This window comes from Sceloporus occidentalis, unplaced genomic scaffold, assembly GCF_023333645.1.
Source record: "Sceloporus occidentalis isolate IW3139 unplaced genomic scaffold, rSceOcc1.0.p SCAF_5, whole genome shotgun sequence".
Taxonomy (NCBI): domain Eukaryota; kingdom Metazoa; phylum Chordata; class Lepidosauria; order Squamata; family Phrynosomatidae; genus Sceloporus; species Sceloporus occidentalis.
Genome location: NW_028316985.1, coordinates 163,468,932 through 163,492,952, shown reverse-complemented (window position 1 = coordinate 163,492,952; position 24,021 = coordinate 163,468,932). Strand labels below are relative to the sequence as shown.

The 24,021-nt window shown below is 37.7% G+C and overlaps 2 protein-coding genes across 6 annotated transcripts in view; one reads left to right on the top strand and one right to left on the bottom strand.

Annotated features, from left to right (window-relative positions):
• AIMP1 (aminoacyl tRNA synthetase complex interacting multifunctional protein 1) overlaps positions 1-17,469 on the top strand; it is a 30,231-nt gene extending 12,762 nt beyond the window's left edge. For 4 of the 5 annotated variants that reach the window (XM_089526009.1, XM_089526011.1, XM_089526012.1 and 1 more), the window contains 5 exons: positions 2,596-2,709; positions 3,696-3,857; positions 5,568-5,779; positions 9,054-9,222; positions 17,226-17,469. In XM_089526009.1, the coding sequence (XP_089382135.1) occupies positions 2,596-2,709; positions 3,696-3,857; positions 5,568-5,779; positions 9,054-9,222; positions 17,226-17,392 (824 nt within the window). In that variant the 3' untranslated portion in view covers positions 17,393-17,469. The remainder of the gene's footprint in view (positions 1-2,595; positions 2,710-3,695; positions 3,858-5,567; positions 5,780-9,053; positions 9,223-17,225) is intronic. The other variant, XM_089526010.1, reaches the window with a different exon arrangement.
• Positions 17,470-20,146: 2,677 nt separating this feature from the next.
• On the bottom strand, positions 20,147-22,808 carry GIMD1 (GIMAP family P-loop NTPase domain containing 1). The gene is made up of 2 exons (XM_089526014.1): positions 22,416-22,808; positions 20,147-20,407 (listed from the first exon to the last, which is right to left on the bottom strand). Exons 1-2 carry the CDS (start codon positions 22,806-22,808, stop codon positions 20,147-20,149), a joined length of 654 nt encoding a protein of 217 aa, XP_089382140.1.
• Positions 22,809-24,021: the final 1,213 nt, after the last annotated feature.

The window sequence follows — 24,021 nt, the reverse complement described above, 5'->3', positions numbered from 1 at the left end:
TCTTTCAGTGTGTTACCTTTTGAGTAGCACTGCTCTAGGTGCACTACACAAATACAGATGTTAGAGCAGCGCATGAACAGCAGTGGCTAAATTCAGTGGTAATTAAACAAGCATGAGTCAAAGACCCACAGCTATTCCCAACTAGAAAAGATCCATTGGATCAGGGAGATTTTCCTAAATAATGATTTACCTTTCAGGAGTTGATTTAGTTGTTTACTCCAACTGGGACTAACAACTGAATGTAAGCTGTGGAGCTGGTATATCAAATATAACATGTATACTTGACTATAAGTTGATTTCATGTATAAGTGGAGGGCAGGTTTGGGGGATTTTGACATGAACCATCCCCTAGTATCAGTTGAGGGTAAAGGTCAGGGGCATGTAGCAAAGGATGGCGCATAGAAAAATGATGTCAAAGAACTTACAAAATTCCAGCAGGCATAACTGTTTCTGCTCACCCTAAATGATGGATGGATGAGACAGTAGAGAGGGTGATGGTTCCAAAGAGTGGAAGCAACAGAAGCATGCTGAAAGTCCAGAAAACGATGTTAACATATTGTAGTAATACTTCTAAAGAAGAAATGTTTTTAGAATGTTATGTATGATAGCATACTGCAGTTGATCTATTATTTCTTCTACACTGGCTTAAAATAATTTCCCAGTCATGCATTTCTTACTTTATTTACTGAACTAAAGAATAGATGCTCACATCATGTAGAGAATTAAGAGAGAGTGTGCAGATCTGTAGCTGTTGCATCAGAACTGATTCTAATTAAAGCCTAAATAGCTTAATATATTCCAAATTCTGTACCTTGAAAATGCTAATTGGTTGGCTATATGCACACACAGTTATCTCATTTTTATCATAATGCTTAAGTTGGATGATTTAGTAGTTTTGCTAGTGATTTCATTATTAGGCTGCTGCTTTATAGCTGCTTTTATATGCTGCTTAATAGTTGCAGCATTCTGTTATTATACTACTTTACTAATACAGTGGCTTGTGGACCTGGAAAGCACCAACTAAAAGAATAAAAATGTAACTCCTGTTTGGAAGATGATTAGAGAACAGAAATATAAGCTCTTTAAAAAGGAAAGAAATAGCACTATTGGAGTGCTATTTAATTAGTATAGTAAAATATGGACTTCTCCAGTATCTCTTCAAAGGTGCTGTGTCTTGAACTAACTTTAGAAATACTATTCTTCTGGTGATGTATAAGGAGTGAGTGTGAACTGTCCAAAAGTCAAACACTTTTCTCTGAGTAATAAAACAGTATTTCCCCTATACTCCCTTTTGCTCTGACATTGTTAAAATTCATCATATGAAGTTACCTTAGAGAAATCACATAAGTAATCTATCTAACCCAGCATAACCTTCTCTAATTGAAAATTTTGCTTTGAGATCTTGCCCAGCTGAGCACTAGTGATATTAGAAAATGAAAGAGGCTAGAGAGATTGAACTAAAGGTCCTTCAACTAGGGATTTTCAACCTGTGACTTAATATGTGTTGCCCTTTCCTTGTGACCTGTGCTCTTTTCCAGGATCACCTACATTTAGCACTTAGTTATTTAACAGTTTTTTATGGTAGGTATTAAATTCTATTTAACTTTGTCAAGATTGAAATTTTATTTAAAAAGCCTAATCTGTCCTTTTTTACGATCTAGAACTGCTGTTAAAGCCATTTGACTAATATTGCCTTATGTCCTTTGTCAATTATACTTTGATGGTTGTATGTGGAACAGTCACTGTAGGCTGCAGTCAATAAGTTGTGGCCATTATAGATCCAAGATAAAAATGTGCAATTCCCCTTTTTTTGTTTTTTTCCCCCCCATATTTTCTTCATGTTGAATATTCTTAGCATATTGTCCAGTGTGTCTCAACCAAAGCCTTACCTTGTTTCAATTCCCAAGCAAGTGGTTTGGCTTAGAATTGACAGACAAATGTTCTGCTTATGAATATAAGAGATCAAACTTTTCAACAGTTTCTGCATAGCTCTAAGGTAGTGCCTCTAGAGTTCATTTCACTACATCTTATATGAAATGGTCTGTCATCTTTATTCCATCCCAGCTTTCCTCATGTAGTAAGAAAGAAGGTTTTAAAGAATAAACAGTTTGGCTATGCATTCCATTGTAATAGGCACATAATACTGTTCCCAATTGTATTCCCACAAGAACCTTAGAGCAACATTTCTTTCTTAGAACAGGTGCCAAATTGAAGGGGAGGGGTGGAGAGTCAATCTGATTAAGAAACTCTATTTCTGTTTATGTCGTGGAATGAATTACAAAATACCTTAGGCACAGAAGGTATTACTGTAGTGTTTTGACAATAATATGGTGTGGTAAATGTTTAAATATTTAGGAACACTAAGGTGCTAAGTTCTGATAGAAGTGTTCCATGGAAGAGGAGGGGATAGAATTCAAATTTCCTTCTCCTTGTTGCAGACCTTTAATGGAAAGAACATGTTTCCTTTCAGTTGCTATGTTGAAGCTTTCTCTGTTGTCATGGCTATTCCTCTTGTAAGGCAAAAAATAAAAATAAACTTACTGCTTAATACACTCTGTCTTTAGTAATTCTTAATGTGATGTCTGTACCCTGTAGTCTTACAGGCATCTCTGAGGGAAGAGAAGAAACTTCGAGTTGAAAATGCTAAACTGAAGAAAGAAATTGAGGTGCTAAAACAAGAATTGATCCAGGCAGAAATTCGAAATGGAGGTAAATTAATTTGGGCTGGGAGGGTAATGTTGTGTTACTTTACCACAGTTCTTCATTTCAGCCTGAAGTAATACTTGAAAAAAAAATGCAGGGGGAAGGTACTGAAAGTATGTTGAAAGAGGCTGCTTTTTCATTCACTGCTTGAGGTAGAATACTTGAATACTCTGTATAATTCCTAGGGCATGTTAGGGCATATGTGGAGCCACCTTGCTGAAGCTTTCAGGTCTTGGTGTAGTCGGTGTATTTATGGAAGTCCACAAGAACTCCATGTATGCTGCCTTGAGTCCCATCATGGAAGAAAGATCAGAGAGAAATAAAGCTGTCAAGTGTGAACTTTTTGAGGATACTTTTCAGCTGCAGATTAGAAGGGGGAACTGTTTTTCCCCCTCATTTTGCTAACACTTGTATTAACTGAAGGATTTCATTGGATATAACTTTTAATCCTACATGAAAATATTAATGCACTAGTCTTATTAAAAACATGCAGATGCAACTGACAGTTTTCCAAAACATTAACTTCCAACACCTTCAAAAAAGAGGTTTTTTTGTATATTTCATTGTGTTTCTATTATAATGTTAATCCATATTACACTAACTACAGAAATCCATCAGAGAAATCAATACCAAGCAGAAGTAAAACTGAAGCATATCTCATTTTAATCAGTGTGACATACTTCTGATTAACTGGTTAGGTTATAGTAATCTTGCTGCTGTTGTTTGCTTTTTAATTACCTATCAGTTTTCATGATGCTTGCCAATAAAAGCCAGAAGAGTATGTAAATTTGTGTGCAAATGATAATGAACTTGGATACACAAACAAAGGTTTCTGTTAACATTACAATTTACACTGATTTATATTTCACCAAATAATCTTAACTAGCACACCAGGATTTTAAATGGATTACTTTATAGCAATTTGGTTAAGCTAAATCCAGAATATCTTTGCATTAAAAATAACATGAATCTTATTTTGTGTTTGCATTTAGTGAAACAAGTCTCAGTACCAAGCAGTGAAACACTGTCTACAGTGTCATTTTCAGACAGTTTTTCTCAAGTAGCATCTGCTGCAGTAACACCATCTGTTCCCAAGGACCAACCTAAAGGAACAAGTGAAGAAAAGAAGAAAAAAGACAAAACAGAGAAGAAAGGTAATACTGCAGAAGTATTTTGCTAACACTGTATACAGTTGGCCGTTGGAACTCGCGGGGGATCTGTTCCGGATACCCACCTCCTGCATGTTCCAAATATTGCACATATTCAAGGCCCATAGGCTTGAATGGGGTGCACGCCATTTCCATTAATGCTGGTTGCCCCTCTGCAGATTTCCCAGTCTGCAGATCTCAAGTCCGCAGACCTGGAAGGGTGACTGTATACTCATTTATAAGTGTAAAACTTTATGCCCAAAAATTGACCCCAAAAACCAGGTTGACTTATTTATGGGTCACTATGGTAATGTGATAGCATCTCTTCCAGATTTCCCCATGCGATGGGGAGAAGAATTTCCTTCTTTCTGGAGACAAGCAGAAAGAGTTCTGGGTAATTGGTTGATTAAGAGTCCATCTCCTGCCTCCATGTCTGGCTGAAATGATGAAGCAAAAAACCCCAATGGGAGTCTCTGTTGCCATACGCACACATACACACACTGAAGGTGCCTCCAAGTTTTACCCTCGACCTATCCCCTGCCATGGCAAAATCCATAATTTTGGCCCCAAAACCTGACCTCGACTTATACATGAGGTCGACTTATAGTTGAGTATGTACAATAAACAGTAGAAAAAATATATTACTTCTTTCATCAATATGAGAGTTGGTATTGATGAGCAGAGTGTGTAGAAAGGAGAATAACGAGAATTCTGTCATATCACATACTATATTTGAGGCTCAGACATGTTAGTTCCATTCTTCTACCATCATTTCTCTTTTCCTGAGCTGACATTCTTAGCAATCTGTGGCTCAACATTCCATCCTACTTGTGTATAATTCAACATCATGTGTAAGTCAAGGGCAGGTTTTAAGGCCAAAATCAGAAATTTTGAGAAGGCCTGTGGATAAGTCGAGGGTAAAATTTGGGTCTCAGTACCTTTCCTCCCCCTCTGCAGCCCAGCTGTCCCTTTGGGAGACAGCCCAGCTAGGGAAAAAGCATCAGGGACAAATGTTCGCTCTTCCTGCTCCTGTACAGTGCAGCTGTTGCTTTGGGAGACACCCAGACTGGGAAAGAGGAGGGGAGGCAAGAGCCCGCCCCCCAGCCCCTGTCCTCCTGCCTTCAGGACTGTTAAAGACGAGGGGAGGTGAACTGTGGAAGAGGCTCTGGGGTCCAGCCCACTACCATATTGACCCATGTATAAGTCGACCCAGGTGTTTTTGGGTCAAATTTTAGCAATTTTTTTACTTATACATGAGTATATACAGTAGGTTTTTTATCCTGTTTGATTTTGTTCTAATACAGTAATAATACAGTTACACAACCCTAAGGATTATCCTTTGTATGCTGAAATGATTACATTATTGTTGTTGTTGTTGTTGTTGTTCTGGTATGCTTCCATGTTTCCTTATCTGAGGAAATCTGTTGATGCAGAATTGTAGTATTTAATGTCTTGATTCAAGATAATGGAGAGTATATAGCACATACACACAAAGAGAGGCCAAAATCCACTTGTTAGTTTTAACAAAAGTGGACTTACAGATGTTGAGTGTTAGCTTAACCAATTTCCTTCAGTTCAGTAGGTCTACTGTAGTTAGGACTAGTAACTAGATTTAGAACATAGTTTTCTTTTATATGGGGAAAATTGGAAATGCATATTTTTATAAATGTGCTTAAATTACATTGCAAAGTTTGTGAATGTTCTAATTTGTCTCAGTAGGAGAAAAGAAAGAGAAGAAACAGCCGTCAGCAACAAATGATGACTCAAAGCCTTTGGATGTTTCCCGGCTTGATCTTCGTATTGGTTGCATTACTACAGCAAAGAAACACCCTGATGCTGATACTCTGTATATTGAGGAGGTTGATGTTGGAGAAGCAAATCCTAGAACTGTTGTCAGTGGTCTAGTGAAACATGTTCCTTTAGAAGAGGTACAGATTCAATTTCTTTGATAAATTATTTGGAGAAATAGGTTTTATTTTTACAATGTTTTCAATGTTATTATATTTCAACATTTCCTTCAGCATTTCCCCATACTGGGGAAGAAAATCTCAGAATCCTAAATTTATTACTTTGGAAATAGATTAAACACAGATACCGAAACAAATCTTCTATTTATGTCAGCATTTCAATTTGAATCTATTCCAAGAATTTTACTCGTTCTGTTTGTGTAGTAGTGACCCATAGTCTTACATCTTCTACTCTTGCATCAGTATTGCTTCCTGTGCTAGTCACTTGTAATATTTTGGAACTTAAGGCAAGAGAGTTGGGCATCATTTCCTTGTTAACTGAAGCCACTTCAGCTGTACAACCCATATTAAGCAGTTAATATGTCCCTGTCTGTGTTCATACATGTGCAAGGGAAGCTGTGTTTAACAGTTACAGATAGACATATAAGTGCACAGATAATACTGGAAACTGAAAAAAGATGCTAGTAGGAAAGAAATACAACACTAATGTTCACACCAATGTGATATCCTAATTTTGCTCTTCAGCCAGATCACAAATAATCTAAGCAATTTTGTGGGGAGAAAAACCTACTTTCATATTATTTCTTCCTATTGTTTGTGAATCAGGAGGAAATATGTGGAAAAAAGCATGCATTATTCCTTGCTAAGCACTATAACTTATCTTTCACCACTTTAGCTGTTCTGGCTCAGTGCTAGGAATCCTGGAAATTGTAGTTTGTTGTGGCCCCAGAACGCTCTGACAGAGAAGGCAAAATGTCTTACAGAACTACAGTTCCCACAATTCTCTAGCATTGAGCTAGGGCGCTTAAAGCAGTCTCAACTTGGATTATTTTTGCTGTGCGTTTTGGACCTTAGTTTCAGAAGAGGTTTCCCATGACAAGTTATTGCTGCTCAGTAAGGAAAACTACCAAGCTCCATGCATCATTAATCCCTTTTTTAAAACTTGACGCCCTAGACCTTACAGTATAGAACCTACATTTGATCATACTGTTTTTTTCCCCTTTTCTCAGAGATAAACACATAGTTTATAAGGCTAGCTCAGTGCATGAGTGCTTTGGCAGTTTGATTATTCCAACAATTGCATAAAAATATGGCAGACCTTTTGTTATTGGTGTCATCTGTATCCCAGTATATTTTAAAGCATAGATGGTATTTTACTTTTTGCCAGTTACATACAATATAGTGGAACCTTTGTGATCCAGACAGATTCAATGATATTTGTGATAGCCAGAGTTGCACTGAGAAGGAATTCCTCTCTGGCAAAACATATAGCAGTAGGTTTCATCTACATCTTAAAGCTCATCCAAAATCATATTTGGGCTAAGGGGAGGAGATTATATTTAGTGTTCTGTTTCTTCTTTACAGTTCACAGTGTTCTAGAAGAGAAAATACTCTTTGGTGCTGTACAGACCGGCTTGCACATGTACTAGGGTTGCCTTGGGGCGTCCTTTCCAGATGCCCTGCAACCCTAGTATGTTGCCGCGGCGTTGTAATGGTGGCACCCTTTCTACATTGGAGCTGCCATTATGATGTCATGGCCGCGCCTCCAAATGGGGCGGCGCGGATGTGGTGATTTGACGCCGCTGAAGGGTGCTTGTGGCCCCTTTCAGCGGCACCAGAAGAAGCTCAGTTTCGGAGCTCCTTTGGCCACGCGTATCGCTGGCATGGCCTGTATACAGCCGCGCCAGCGATACAAAGAGAAAGGGGCCAAGCAGCCCCTTTCTCCCTTGCTGTTGGGGTGCCCTTGGGGCTTGAAGCCCCAAGGACACCCATTTCCAGGCCGCGGGGAAGCGGCCTTTTGCCACTTCCCCGCGGCCTGGAAAAGCAGCGGATCGGGGCTTCAGGGCTGCCGCTGTGGCAGCTGAGGCCCCAATCCGTCGGGGAAAGGGGTGGGTGCAGGCCGCCCCAAAGGGGCGGTCTGTACACCGCCTTTGTTCCCTTAGTTGGCCTTCCATTTAAGATGAGGCTTAAATGTCTTCAATAGTTTGTTGAAACAATTGAAATTATTTTAATGTATGGAAGATACTGTATAACATTATGCTTAATCCAGATCCAAAACACACTGCAGAAATAATCCAGTTTGAGACTGCTTTAACTAGCAGTCTTTAACTGGGCATTGTAGTTTATTTTGGCACTAGATCTCTCTGACAGAGAAGACTAAATGTGTCACAAAATTACAGTTCCCAGAATTCCCTGGTAATTAAAGCCATCTCAGATTGGATTATTTCTGCAGTGTGTTTTGTCAATTCATTCCAATCTGCTTTTCCTTTTTACAGGGCAAAGATAATTACTGAAAACTGCTGCTTTTATACTGTGCAAAAGTAGTGTAGGATAGGACATCTTGTAGGTTACACAATGTATTTTGATTTTGTTGGATATCTTGAATTGATTCCCTGTTTATTCATTATCTTGGCAAAATGCAGCCCCGTCGTGGTATTTATGATATTGTTTCCTAAGAAGAGGAAAACCCAATCATTTATTACATTAAATGAATGAGTTGTAGTGCAACCATTTTAATTTAATTTCTTCCAGAATATCCATCCTGTCTTTGGCATTTGGAACCAGTAAGCATGTTTACATCCTGAATGGTAAACCACCTTGCAAATTGGTTCTTCTTTTCTTGATTAATTAAGAAAGATGTTTCAGCCAAATTCCTACTGTAACTGTTAAAATTGAACTCCAGGACCACAAAGAATGCAAAGCTAGGAAAACATTGTTTAAGGCATTAACACAGCCCATCTCAAGATCTAGTGTCTTTATTGCACCCTACTGTGTTTGTATGTTAAAAGACAGCTCTTAATTGGTTGTTTTCTGGCTCTTACTCTTGAATTAGTCTTGAAAGAACGTTGACTGTTGCTAACAGTGTACAGTGTACAGTGGAACCTCGCCATACGCGGGGGATCCATTCCGGATCCTGCCGCGTATGGCGATTTCTGCCTATGCTCGAGCCCCATTGTTTCCAATGGGGCTCGTGCGTGGCGGCGCGCGAGGCGCAACGGGTGTGCGCGCCCATTCAATTGAATGGGATGCGCCGCCCTGTGCGCACCGGCGGCTTTGAGCGCCTATGCTCAAAGCTGCCTATAAAAAGACTGCGTATGCGGAGGCTCCACTGTATCTGCATATTTTTACCTCCTGTGTTACATGGCATTACACTTGTCTTAGTTCTGCTCTATGGAAGAAGTTCAGAAAGGCCTAACTAATTTCTGTTTTCTAAAACCTGTGTGTCCATGTCCAGATACAAAACCGGATGGCAATATTTCTCTGCAACCTCAAGCCAGTAAAAATGAGAGGAGTGCTGTCCCAGGCAATGCTGATGTGTGCTAGCACGCCAGAGAAGGTGGAAATTCTAGTTCCTCCTAGTGGAGTTGTTCCGGGAGACAGAATTACATTTGAAGGTTTTCCTGGTAAGCAAAAGCATCCTAGATGCACTCAGAATTAAATTGTCTACCTGATTTATACAATATTTGCCATTAAAGCTAAAAATAGAACAAACATATCTTGATACCTTGATCAATTAGGTACAATCAGTTGTATTTTTTATTTAATTAGAAAAAAAAATATGATTGTTACTTAAACTAATGCAAAAAATGCTCTTCGTACTACTGGAGAAACTACATTTTATACAGTTATGTCATATTCTAGAAAAGAGATGGAAAACATGCATGGATATTCAGGCCAGTTGTGATCTTCCAGGTCCTGCTGAGGACTGTCCCTATTCTAGGAAACACATTTGTGTTTCTGTTTGTGTTTTCCAAAGTAGAGGCAGCTGGAATTTTCCTTGTAGTTTTGAAAATATACATTAAATTCAGCACTTTAGAGGCTTGGATGCCTGCAGGAAGCTTGAAGGCTTCCAGGGAGAACAGATTTATTTTTAATCCCAAAATTATTTTTCTGTGCTACACAATTTGTAACATTACTAAAGAGTACCAATGTGTACACCCTGTATAGCATGACACAGTGTGTAGCATAGGATAATTACAGGAGAAAAGGTCAGTGGTTTAAAGACTACATGGGCAGGTACTATCACTTTCATTAGTGAGAATTTTGTGTTACATGTTACTTGTGATGCAAAGTATACACTGCCCTTTTAACTATTAAAAGAAAACTCTGTGATGAGTTTGCCTTAATATTGCCATAGATTGGAAACAGTTTGAAGGCACACAGCAACAACATTTAAGAAGCTGGCATGCTATGCCAAATTATATTATCAAATAGGTATGTCTGGAGCATGAAGAAATGTTGTTAAATGTCATTTTTACAGAGATGACAGTGATCTTTAAATGCATGCTTGTTTAGATTTTAATGGGAAAGTTTGTGTTCATTTACTATGATGCATTTCATGTCATATATAAACCACTCTTATTATCTCACATGTAATATCTGAGAACAGTACTCATGGCTGTGCTAATTTTTTTTTTCTTTGATCAATTCCAGTTTTGTTTTCATCTCCCACTATTGCCTTAGCATTCATAACAGATTCTTAAATAAGCTTCACTAATTTTCTTTTCAGCTTTTGTATTAGTAAACTAAATTTTTGAAATACTCAGTTGTTCATAGAATCCTAGAGTTGGAAGAGACCACAAGGGCTAGCCAGTCCAACCCCCTGACATGCAGGAATACACAAAGTAGCTCCATCACATGGCCATCAAGCCTCTGTTTAAAAACTTCCAAAGGAGACTCCACCACATTTCAATGCAGCATATTCCTCTGTTGAACAGCTCTTGCTGTCAGGAAGTTCTTTCTAACGCTGAGGTGGAATCTCTTTTCTTGTCATTACATTTCCAAAAACGATCAGTAGATTTACATTAAACTCACACATTGAGGAAGGCTTTGGAAACTGATGCTAACAAATGTCATCCCTCTGAGGATGATTGTGGTCCTGTTACAATCAGATACGTTATTTTATTGTGGCTTTGTTGCAACTGATTATAGTTTCATTTTGTTGGATTCGATTGCTCTTTTCAGTTAATTTGTAAGGTGTTTCAAGCAAAGGAATGGTGGAATTTTGTAGTGAGAAGGGTATGCCCCCCCCCCCCAACATTGTTGGACTGCAACTCTCAACATTCTTTACCATTGGCTGCACTGAATATGACTCCTAGGAATTGCACTTAAACAACATTTAGAGGACTGCATGTAATGATATGAACAGTTTTTGTATTATAGAAAGTAAGGCAATGTATCATTATTTATATAGTATGCATATGATAAGGTAAGTGGTCTGTTGGAGAGGGTGAAAGCATGGAATGTTGATGGCGACCGGCTGAGTTTGAATGTGCTTTTGAAATGTGTTTTAGACAGGGGAAGTTAAAGATACCTGATCCCATCTGATGATGGAAGCTAAGCAGTATTAGCTCTGGTTAGTACTTTGTTGGGAGACTTCCAAGGAATACCAGGACTGTGTCTGAACTGCAGAAATAATCCAGTGTGACACCACTTTAACTGTCATGGTTCATTGCTGTGGAATTCTGGGGAATGTAGTTTATTTTGGCACCAGAGCTCTCTGACAGAGAAGGCTAATTGTCTCTCAAAACTACAATTTCCAGATTCCCATTTCATTTAACCATGGCAGTTAAAGCAGTGCCAAACTGAATTATTTCTGTAGTGTGGATGCAGCATAAGTGCTATAGACTATGTTTCAGAGGAAGGAACTGGACAAAGCACCTCTGAGTACCATATTCCTTGCCTATGAAAACGCAATCAAATTCATGGGGTTGCCATAAGTTTATGGACATCTGAAGACACACAAACACACACACACACACACACACACACACACACACACACACACACAGAGAGAGAGAGAGAGAGAGAGAGAGAGAGAGAGAGAGAGATAAGATGATAAACAGATTCAGATGAGATTATGAGGAGATACAAAAAGAGTTGAGGTTTAGGTGAAGGAGAGGTCAGTTTACACCAGCCTTTCTCAACCTTTATATCCTGGAGGAACCATTGAAATATTTTTTCAGGATTTAGGGAACTCCTGCATAAAAGCTATATCTGCAGCTCAAAAAAGTTGTTTTTCCCCTAATCTCAATCTCTTACAGAACCCCTAATGACCTCTCATGGAGCCCTAGGATTCCAGTGAAGCCTGATTGAGAACTCATGATTAAGAAGGAGAGAGCATAGGGTTAGGTTTTTAGTCTGCTTAATTTTAGTTAGTAACATTTTAGTAGTGTGACTGAAATAAATATTTTATATAAAACATAACATTTTAGTTGCGTGACTGATACAGAATTAATAGTTAAATAAGTACAGTGAGTCTTTGTTATCCACTGGGGTTTGGTTCCTGGACCCCATGTGGGTGCCAAAATCTGTGGATGCTTAAGTCCCATTAAACAAATGACATAATAAAATGGTGTTTCTTATATAAAATGGCAAAATCAAGGTTTGCTTTTCAGAATTTATATATTTTAAAAATATTTTCAAGCCCTGGATGGTTGAATCCGTGGGTATGGCGGGCCGATTGTAATTGTAATCCAAGCTATTGAACATTTGATTTGTTTTTCTTCCATTTAATAAGTATGTTCCGGGTAGCATACCCTCCCAACTCGCTGTAGAGAAATTATTCCCTACTGGAATAGCTTGTTATCTGATGCCCGATTGCTATTATATATGTTTTTAAACTTTGATTGTTTTTTTGGATTTGTATGATATATTGTACTATGACATGGGTCATAGAATTTTAATGACTGTGAACTACTTTGATCTGTACGAAATGTGGTATAAAAATAAAAGTTTTATTATTATTTTTATTTATTATGTTTATACCAGTGTTTATCTTCCATTTAATAAATATTTTATACATGTTCCTGTTGGAACACTGCTATAATAGCATTGGTCTGGTGCTACATGAGACACAGGCTGCTTGTGGTGGCAGTGGATGTTAAACCATAAAGTCTCCCACACTGGAACCATGAGGCCCTTTAGAAAGGCCCCACCTTTGGTGGTAGTCAGTGCAGTCAAAGGAAAGCTCCCTACAATCGGTAGTAGTGGGACAGTTAGAGGCCCCAATACAGTATAATTAACACTCCTGTTTGATATAAATATGTATGGGTGAAAGACATACACTTCTACCCCACTCATTGCCACAGCAAAAAAGTCACACATGATTCATTGGTTGTACTGAGGAATTAAGTAGCACTGAGAGAGAAAAGGGTTTGCAAACTTTATCATTGCTTCCTTTCTGTCAGGAAGCACGAGATAACCTTGGAACTTAAAAAGTTCCAAATGAAGGATTTATGACTCATTTTAAATGTGATTGGTCTCTAAACACCAAAGAGAAATAAATGCTCACAAATCTGGTAGCTGCAAAACAATACCAGTAACATCAAGAATACGCTTAATAGTGCAGGAGGCTCTTTCTGGCATGAAAATGAAGCTGTATTTCTGGTTTAGTTCTCGTGGTGTTCTGGTATGTGTCAATAAAAGAAATGAATGTCGGAAAAGTGCATCTAGGGAGATAACTAATTCCCAAAATGGGAAAAGCTGAAGGAGACTTAGATGAGTGATGGAGAATTGGTAAAACAATCTTTTTGTTATTCAATCAAGTATTTTAACGATAGTATCTCAGTACTTATTTATTTAGTAGATTTGTATCGTATTTGTATCATAGTATTAATAGAATACAAAGAATACAGTAAAAGCTAAACATTTAAAGTAACACAAACTAGATGTGCAGGAACAGATACCTGATGTAGAAAAGGCAATAAGGAGACACTTCAGAATCCAAAATGAAGCTCAAGCTGCATTTTAGGAATATTTTTATCTCTAGGAATAGAAAACTGTTGCCCCTCAAACTTACTTGCTTTGAGTGATAAAGCTGTGGTGCATTTTAAAGGTATAGTATAATGAATCAGTTTGCACTCAGTTGAGACTTCCATGGGCCCTTTTGGAAATACATATTGTATCATAGTCCTTTTTGGAAATACACATTGTATCATAAGTTCCTTTTAATCTTCCTCAGTATTAATTTATGCAAGTCTAATTTACTTGGTAAAGTAAATGAAAATTTATGAATAACTATAAAATTATACTGACTGCAATTAGATATCCAGGAATGTTCAGTTTAGAATCTTGTTGCAAGTATATGTTTAATGAAATTAAAGTAAGCTGGTAAGAAATTTTTGTCAAAATCTGGGGGAATATCCCTGTTAACAATTCTGATTCTTTTTCTGAATGATACATTGCATGTTCTGTGCTGAATTTTAGTATGGTTTCATTGCATGAGCTACTTTGAGTGGGAGTACATTTTGCTTGTCATTTTGCTTGCTCTACATATTTAGAAAATAGAAATTCTGTCTAAAGAGTAAGAATCATTAGTTTCCTCCAGTTTAATTTATAAATTTTCTTCATAATGGTTGTTTCTTTTTTAAAAAAAGGATGAGGAGGGGAGGTTACTGTAGTACATACAACATGGTGCTCTGGTAACATTTAAAAGTGGTGCCTGTGCTAATCTAATACAAACTCACCACAGATCCCAGGGGAGTTTGCCTGGGTATTCCAAAGCAAATTTTAATAAGATCCAGAAGGTGTTTATGTAATAAAAGCCAGATTTTAGTTTATTATTAAAACTAAATTTGCCTTTATAATGTTTGCATTTTGGAAGAAGTGTCTTCACCTTTGTGGCAATTTAATTCTTGTTTTGTTTAGCTTTGCTGTATTTCTGTATTTGAAAAACGCAGCTGAAAATTGGAGTTGGGTTGAACCTTTTTCTGTATTTTTTGTTGCTGAAGCTGGTCATCTCTCAGGTTCTTTTTTACGTTTCTAAAGGTAAATTGTTGATTTGTAAGAAGTGGGGGACTTGCATGAAACCTGCCGCTTCCTTTTCTCTCTGGCTGTCCTTCAAAGAAAAGCATGGTGGGCTATTTGTAATTAATTGTATGGTGAGTGCTGAGGTGAAAGGTTGATTCCTAGCCATCTGATAGTATAACTGAGTTAACATCACATTAACAAACTCCATGAGAAAATGATTGTCCATTTCTTGTTATGTGCCTTCAAGCCATTTTGGACTTATGGCAACCATCCTGTATGATTTTGGAAGTTAAGCAGAATCAGCCCTGGTTACTGTTTGTATAGGAGACCAGCAAATTCCAGATGCTGTAGGCTTTATTTTAGAGGAAGGAACTTGCCAAACCACCTCCGAATATTCCTTGCTTTAAAAAACCCCATGGAATTTGTGGGGTTGGCAGACGGCTTGAAAGTGCATGCATACACAAGGTGAATCTATCACAGGGTTTTCTTGCAGGATTTGTTCAAAGGGGTTTGCCCTTGCCTTCCTCTGAGGCTGAGACAGTGTGACTTGCCCAGTAGGCTTCTGTAGCTGAGCAGAGATTCAAACCCTGGTCTCCCAGTGTCATAGTCCAGCACTTAAACCACTACAGCACTCTGGTTTTCTGTATGTACTTCCTCTGATTTCTAAAACCTGTTGTACCTGTTTTAAGGTTGAAACCTGTCAGCGGTCAGATTGAAGGAAACTTGTACATACATTTGTCTTGTTTTATAGTGAAGCTGAAATTGGTGATGGTGTTCTTCATTTTCTTTTCACTGATAACAATATCTTCATCCAAAACACACTTCAGAAGTAATCCAGGTTTAGATTGCTTTAACTGTCCTGGCTCAATGGTAGGGAAGTCTGGAAACTCTAGTTTTGTGAGACATTGAGCCTTCTCTGTCAAAGAACTCAGGTGCCACAATAATCTACAATTCTCGGGATTCCCTAGCACTGAGCCAGGGCAGTTAAAGTGGTCTTAAACTGGAGTAATTCAGAAGTGTGTTTTGGTTATTAGTCTGTTTCTGGTCCCAGTAGATTTAATATTGATTTTTGCTCTTTAATTCAAGAATATAAAAACAAATGCTGGAGAAAAACAGTAGCGGTAGTAGCAGTAGTAGATGCCTACTTTGGCATGACCAAAGTATCTCTCCTGATTTACTGACAGAGATCAAAATCCCAAATGATTGGATCATTGGGGTTATGCAGTCTTAAGTGCAAATGTTATGCTATGGTCACCCACATTTTCTGTTTGGCTTTTGTTTGAGATTGGTTAATATAGTGGGATATGGTTGTATGACAGTGCTCATCATGAAAACAGTCTGCTTCAAATAATATTCCGCTTCTTATTTGGCAGCTGGGAAGTGATCAATGAATTGTACTCATTATTTTGCTACTTTGTAAAGGCTTGGGGGCGTAAATTTCATAGGTTTTTGGATTTGGAAATATTGTACAACATCACAATTGATTAGTCGACCTTCAGGTGTTGAGTACAATTTGTTGACATGCATACTGTTCAGTACCTGTCACCTTAAAAGTGATAACAGAAAAATATGTGTTATATTGTTCATTGTCATTATTTTTCAAATTCATTACAAAACCAATGTAAATAACACTTCTCATTTCATTTGGAGTTCCTTTTTTATACTACTGTTGCAATACAGGAGCACCATTAATGTGCTGCAGAAGTCCTGGGTTTTAGAAAGCATGTTCTCTTCGCAAGTGTATTAATGCAGGCACTAATTGCTAATCCTAAAGGAATAAGAAATAAAGCATTACTGCTGCTCTGCATGGTCTCTCATATTTGTGATGGGAAGCAGAACACCTTGCTCACTTAAATTGTTTTGATAATCCTACATGTGGGCTTTGTGTTATTCCATTGCTCTGACCCCTTTAACTGTTCTCAGCAGTTTCACCAAGTAGTGTGGAAAGGGCATTATTCTTTTCCCTAGTATTGGGTTACACGTGAAAGGCGACAGAATTTTTGTCCACTGCTTTCCCCTCTCTCCTAACCATCTTGAGCATATTTGAGTTATGTGATCTTTTAAAATAGCACTTAAAATATTTTGTCTGCTTGTCTTTGCATCCTTGTTTTTGTCAGAATGTGTTTTATAGTTCTTCTGAAGAACTTAACAGGTTTTTTTTAGTTTAGTTGTGATCTGAACACACATTAAGCATTATTAATACTCAGCAGCTTTAAACCAAGCTCTTTTTAAAAGGAAACCTTGATGAGTGTTAGCTGTGACTAACCTTAATGGTGGAGGAACAAAGGAATTTTAATGCTGGTTAGAAGATGATGAAGGATAAGAGTACATAATCTTATGGTCCAGTCTGCATCCCTTAACTATTGCTTAAAATAGGTATTGCATCTGTATCAGCTTAAGTTTTTCCATTCTTCATTTTAACTGGAAATACATGTTATACTTAAATCCTTTCTCTGTCAGCATGGTACCATATATTCACCAGAAAGAAAAAGTATTTTTGTCAAAGTCAGATAAAATTAGAATTTACAAATAAAATAAAATTGATGTCAATGAAAACATGTTGATTTGGGTCAGCCCATACCATTTCTGGTGCATTTTGAAAAGAGATAATCTCTCCCAACTCCAACATTTCATGTCTCCTGTTTGTTTTTAATAGGTGAACCCGAGAAAGAACTTAATCCCAAGAAGAAAATGTGGGAGCAGATACAGCCTGATCTTCATACCAATGATGAGTGTGTTGCTATGTATAAAGGAGTGCCATTTGAAGTGAAGGGGAAGGGTGTGTGCAAGGCTCCTACCATGGCCAACAGTGGAATCAAATAAACTCAATCAGTCATGGAACAGCTGGAGGGTCATTTTTAATGAAAAACAACTAAAAATAAATATTGCCTCACTCCAAACCATAAGTTGTTCATTTTTGTTACATCTGCTGCTAAACGTATGCCTGTTCATGGCTTTCTACCCTTCTTCTTTGGGTACTTTCTTGCATATAAGTACAAGTGTAAATATTGATTTCACACTGAACAAGAGGTCATTATATTGCTCTGCAAGTAGTTCAAAGAATTCATGTACATTACTAAACAATCTAGCTATCCAGTGCATATCAATGAACTTGTTTGAGAATCAGAGCACTAATTAGCTTTACCATTCAGGATATTTATGCTATTCTTTCTTCATCCTGCCAGTGTTCATGTCAAAAATGGGATTTGTCATTTTAATTTTACAAAGGCCATGAATGTAGACCGTTGCACAGATTTTTAGAAGGTTCTGTATAATGCATTAAATCATATTGGAATAGTACTGTTATGGTAAGTGTCAGTCATTTTAAAATGAAAATTCTTAGTTTATCTGGCTTATTAAACAGTTTGTTTGGATTTAAAAGTAATTAGTGGATCCCTCAGAATAAAGCAAATTTACTATTTCATTGCAATTTCCAGCAACCCAAGCCAGCGTAGTCTGTGGTGCAAAATGCTTGGAGTTGCAATCCAACAACATCAGGAATGCTGCATGATTCCTATCACTGTTATAAAGACATAGACAAATAATATAGCTAATGCGGAGTGATTAAAAAAGAATGGTGCAGAACCAAATATAAACAGCTTTACTTTTGCACCATTCATTTTTTAATTACCCAGTATTCTACAGAAACTGAGTCCCAGGAGAACACTTCTACAAGAACAATATGCAAAAGGATGTATGTTGTCATCAGTGAATAACCTGTACGGTCTGTGATATTATCCTTGAACTGCTGCCTACTAGATTCTGCATATAATTGTATCTGAAAACTGAGCAATGTCCTAGATTATAATATTTCAATACAGTGGGCTAATGATCTGTGGATTGGACCATCAATGAATTGTCACACCCCATATTATGTGTATTATATTATACACCATATTCAACACCCATTGATTAATATCGGGCCTGAGTGTTTGGCATTTTTTCCTATCCATAAAAGGCAGTGAACCTCTGGAGATGGGAAGTGTCCACAGTAAGATTATTGATCCTGTAGCCAATGATGTATTATGTATCATTATGATACATAATATTTTTTCTGCTACTGAAGGAAAGGCATGCTCCAAGGTTCAGGGGCTGTTTTTCTAGCACCAGAATCTTGTATAGCTGGTGCTCCTGATTTTCCTATCTCCACTTGTGGATACAGTCACTTCAATGTGAATAACACTTCTTATTTCATTTGGCGTTTTTATGTTACTGTTGCAATACAGGAGCACCATTAATGTGCTGCAGAAGTCTTGAGTTTTAGAAAGGGTGTTCTCTTAACAAGTGTAAGTTCTCTGCTAAACCTAGCCTTTTCAACCATATCTGCAGAAAACAGCTCAGTTTTTTTGGGCAGAAAACAGCTCAGATTTTTCTTGCGCATGCTGTCTCTTGCACAGCAGTTAAATCCAGACCCATTAACTAGCAGAAATTTTTTATGTTGGATCTAGGCCATTGTTAGGAAATAAACAAAAACCCATTTCTAATTTAATCATAGCCTGATGCTTGGAAGAGTAAATTTTAATGAATTTTATTTAGAACGTTTAATGAAATTTTATGCCATACCTCAGATAATAAAACTGATTTTTATGTAACATTCCATGTGCCATAAAATATCCAGTGTAATTTTTCAGATCTGTTTATCTCTTAAATCTAAAATACTTTTCTGTATGGTATAATTTGTTGTTCCAAATAGAAATACTCAGATTCCAGTATACAAAAATAACTCATAAAAGCAGTTTCAATGTTTTTAAATATTTAACTGTGTAATCTGCTGTGCCAGGAGATAAATAAAATTGCCTCTAATGTTGATTCTTAGCAGCATTAAAGATAACAGATACATTTTCTTCAAAAATAATATAAAATTCAGTTATTAACAGACATAACCCAGCATGCCTATTGTCTCATAAACAACAATTGGATAATAAGAGATCTATTGTGCCAGTTATTGCATGAACAGAGATGTGGAAAGTGAATTTTACATTTATTTTTAGCACCACCATTTCTGTAGTATTGAACAAAGCAGAGCTCATTCAAAACAATGTGGAGGATTTCACACATTGTAATGACATCTATAGTATAGCAGCCATATTGACTGTCCTATATTTAATAGATTTTGCAATACAGTGCTATGCCTAATGAGGAAGGAAAAAATGAGTCATTTTGAAAAAAACCATTCTAGGGCTGAATGTCAATTTACATTTGATTGTACGTATATAAGGAAAGAGCTCTAATGTAGTCTGGTATCAGAACCACAGCAAAATCTAGAAGTGGTAAAGAGGACCCCAATTCAGTTGATCAAGCATTGAATAGTTCTGAATATGTTAGTTTCATTATTTGTACCATTTGATTCATGGCACCTTTTCTCTGGCATCTTGCTGAGTTCAAAGGTTTCTATTGATCAGATGCTTGCTTATTGACATAAGGTATATTATTATTTTATGATGCATTTTTATTAAACACTGAGGTTAACATCTGAACAGTTTGGCAGGCATCCAATCTGGAAAGCATAAAGGCAATGTAGGAACAAATTTATGAGAATTTGGAAGTATATAAGTTGCTTAAATTTACACTGTTTGTTTACTTAAATTGAAGAGTCTGGTAATGGTTTTGCCTTATAAACTCCAACGTTTTTCTTAAAGCGTTTAAATTTCCTTCTTTTAGCATCATTGCATGATTATCTACAAAAATGTATTTTTGCTGTACACACTGCAGGAACTTATGTAGTGTGTCTGAAGCAGTATGCAAATACTGTTCTTTGCTAAACCTAGCCTTTTCAACCATATCTGCATGAGTAAATAAGATGACAGTGTGGCTCTTCCAGTTAGGACCGAGGAGTTTCTGTAAAACAAACAAACAAACACGTATTTTACTATAGCCTTTTCATACCTTTTTATACGCTTCCTATTTCATCTTTTCCACCAATCAAGCAAAGCATTGCTCTGGATCTATAAAGGGGATTCTATTTCAGAGTGAAGATTATCAAAGACAGGAAGCCTCACCCCTTTTCTGTAGAGATACGTGCACCTGATCATCTGCCTAAATATAAAAGTGACAGTTTGACAGATGTAGCAAACATGACTTCTTGGATTATAAAATTAGAAGAACCTTCCGTCTTAACCTAATATACTAAGTGGGCCCTTGGTATCTGCTGGGTTTTGTTCCAGGACCCTTAGTGAATACCAAAATCCATAGATGCTCAAGTCACATTAAATACAGTAACATAATAAAACAGTGTCATTGTATAAAATGGCAAAATCAAGGTTTGATTTGTTGAATTTATGTATTTTTAAAAATATTTTCAAGCTGTGGATGGTTGAATCTGCATAAAGAATATGTGGATATGGAGGGTTGACTACTTCAAGTAGTGTTTTGGGAACAGAAGTGAGTTAAAATTTTACTATTAAAAACTATCAGGCCCCATTCATGCTGTTGAACACACACTAGACCTTATTTTTGGTACAGGGTAGGATGATGGTGATCTGGGAAAGAAGGAACTTTCTACTGTTCTGTTGTTGGACAGATCACTTCTCAGTCAGGTTTAGACTTGATGAGACTTAGAACCTCTGCCGGGGGGTGGGGTAGAGGAGGCGCTATTAAAATGGTCTATCCCAGGAAGCTTATGAATTCCTGATGTTTTTTGAGGCATTTTCTGCTCCCTTGGTTGATGCCCTGATTGCTGTCGAGTGGAGAAATTACCAAGGTAGTGGACAAAATTGCTTGTAAGTGTCCCCTCTTGCAGAGTGGAGCTAAACCAAGCCCCTGGTTTTCTAAGGAGCTGGCAGTGATAAAATGAATGTGGAGACAAGACTGACATTCAGACAGCGCAGAGCAAATCCGACTGAAAAAGGACAAGTCTACCTGAAGGCCTGTGGTGGGACAATGAAGTTAGCAAAAAAGACTTTGACTGCTACCATTGCATCAAGCCCAGGCATAGGTGGCAGCCAGGTGTTTATTTGCACAGTTAAAGCCAGTGTGCCAACTGCCTGTTTTTGGAGTAGTTGGATCTTGTCATAGTAACATATGCTTTGGTTACTTTCCATTTGGATTACTATAATGAATTGTATGTGGGACTCCCTTTGAAAAGTACTCAAACTTCAGTTGGCCTAAAGACCTGCAGCCAGATTATTAACTGGATCTGGCTACAGAGAGCACAAAACTTCCTTGGTGCTACAGCAACACTGGCTACCTCGCCACTTCTGGTCACAGTGTAAAGTTCTGGTGTTGACATGTAAAGCCCTATACAGCTCAGACCTAGACTATTTGAATCCCCACATCTCCCTTTAGAGCCCACTCAGATTCTAAGATCATCTGGAGAAGCCCTTCTCTGAAGTAGAAATACAAAAAGAAAAACTATTCTGGGGCCAGTATTCTATTCTGGAACTGGAGAGGCTGTGCAAATGGCCAAAAATGAAAACATGAAAAACAAAGCAGGACCTGGCTGTAAGTCCCTTTCTGGTTGAGAAAAAACAGAATTTTATTTAGTATTATACAGGGTTGGGAGCTTGCAGTACAATCTTTAAACTGAATTGCAGAGGCATTTCACCCTTTTAGGATGGAAAATGGGGGAGCCTGGAGGGATCCAAGGCTGTAAAAACAACTGTGGCCAATCATTGTATTAAGATATTAAATTGGGGTTTGGGAAATCATGGTAGTCTCTTCCCAGCTATAGAATATACTTTATGACATTTCTCTCTTTCAGTGTCTTATGATATATTATATATATATATGTTTGTGAGGAACAAATAGATTAGAACTGTTTGCTTGAGCTCACTGGAGGAAAAGTATCAGATAAATGTAACAAATAAATTAGCCTGTTGCCAGATGTAAGTGCTTATAACAAGTTTACCTGGATGAACTGGATTGTGGAAATCTCTTCCCCTTCACACAGTGGGACGTCAGCTCTCAAGACCCAAAATGCCAAGTGTAGACCTTTCTCTCCGAAGTGCTGAACTAAAGCAGTTTTTACTTCTTGCTCGACCTGCTCCTTCTTCAAGCTGCTGTGGGGATAGCCAGGAGTATCCAGCACATGGACCTGCAGAGTTAGCTCACGTCCCTGCCGACGTGCAAAGTTGGAAATGCAGCAGCTGCGGCCGAGACTACAGACTGTGGTCACAGAGCCCGGAGAAAGATGGCTGGCAAAGTCTTTACTGCCTAGAAGGGTGTTCCCTGTAGCACTTTTGCCACTCTGTGTCCTTCCCAGCAAAAGGAGATTGATAGTCATCTTGTTATCATCAGACATGATGCTTTTCCTGCAGAATTCTTCTTTAAAAATGAAACACTATATTAACATTTGAAAGAACGGTAATAACATACTGCATTATCATGGTACATATAGGCTGGATGGTTAAGAAAGGTAAGGTCTGAAGTACTCAAAGAGGAAATATCCCTGATTTAGCAATTAATCTTCACTTCTGTCTTCTGGGAATGAGAACAGTAGTTCTGTATTATGTTGAGGCCAATACATCTGGAGTGTACCAGGCTGCAGAAGGCTAACCTGAAGTACTGAACTCCATCTCACAGTCTTGAATAATGTGAAGTGTTTTGCTATCAGGTAACATAAAAATGTGGCTAGGTATAAGCAGGTTAGAGTCATGCACACCAACCTAGGTGTTGTCCCGTTGAACTCAGGCTGATTTTCTTCTGAGTATTTATTTACTTACAGGTTGGGTCTGGCGGCATCCGCACTGCAGAAATAATCCAGTTTGACACCACTTTAACTGTCATGGCTCAATGCTATGAAATTCTGGGAACTGAAGTTTGTTGTGGCTCCAGAACGCTATGTCAGACAAGTCTGAATGTCTCACAAAACTGCAGTTCTCAGAATTCCATAGCACTAAGCCATGGCAGCTAAAGTGGTATCAAACTAGATTATTTCTGCAGTGCAGACAGAGCCTTTCCCTTGTCCAAAATGCTTGGGACCAGAAGTATTTTGGATTTTGGAGTTTTTCAGCTTTTGGAATAATTGCATATACATAATGAGATACCTTATAGATGGGACCCAAGTCTAAACTTAAAATTCATTTATGTTTTGTATACACATTATACATACACATAGCCTGAAGTTAATTTTAGACATAATATTTTTAATAATTTTCTGCATTAAACAGAGTTTGTGTACACTGGACCATCAAAAAGCAAAGATCTCGCTATTTTATATATAGATGCCTATATGTTCCTGCCCATGTGAACACTTTGGGATTTTGGAACATGGGGTTGCCATAAGTCAACAGGTGACTTGAAGGCACATAGACACACACAATTCTCAATCTCTTCTACAAAGAAAATATACCCAGCTTCCTCAACCACAGGGCCAGTTTCTTTATGATTTTGTTATCTTCTTCTGGACACATTATAGTTTATTGATAGCTTTTTAAAAACTTGGTACTCATAACTGAGATCTAGCCACAATATCATCTTAAAGAAAGTGACTTGAGATGGAAGGATAGTTGCTA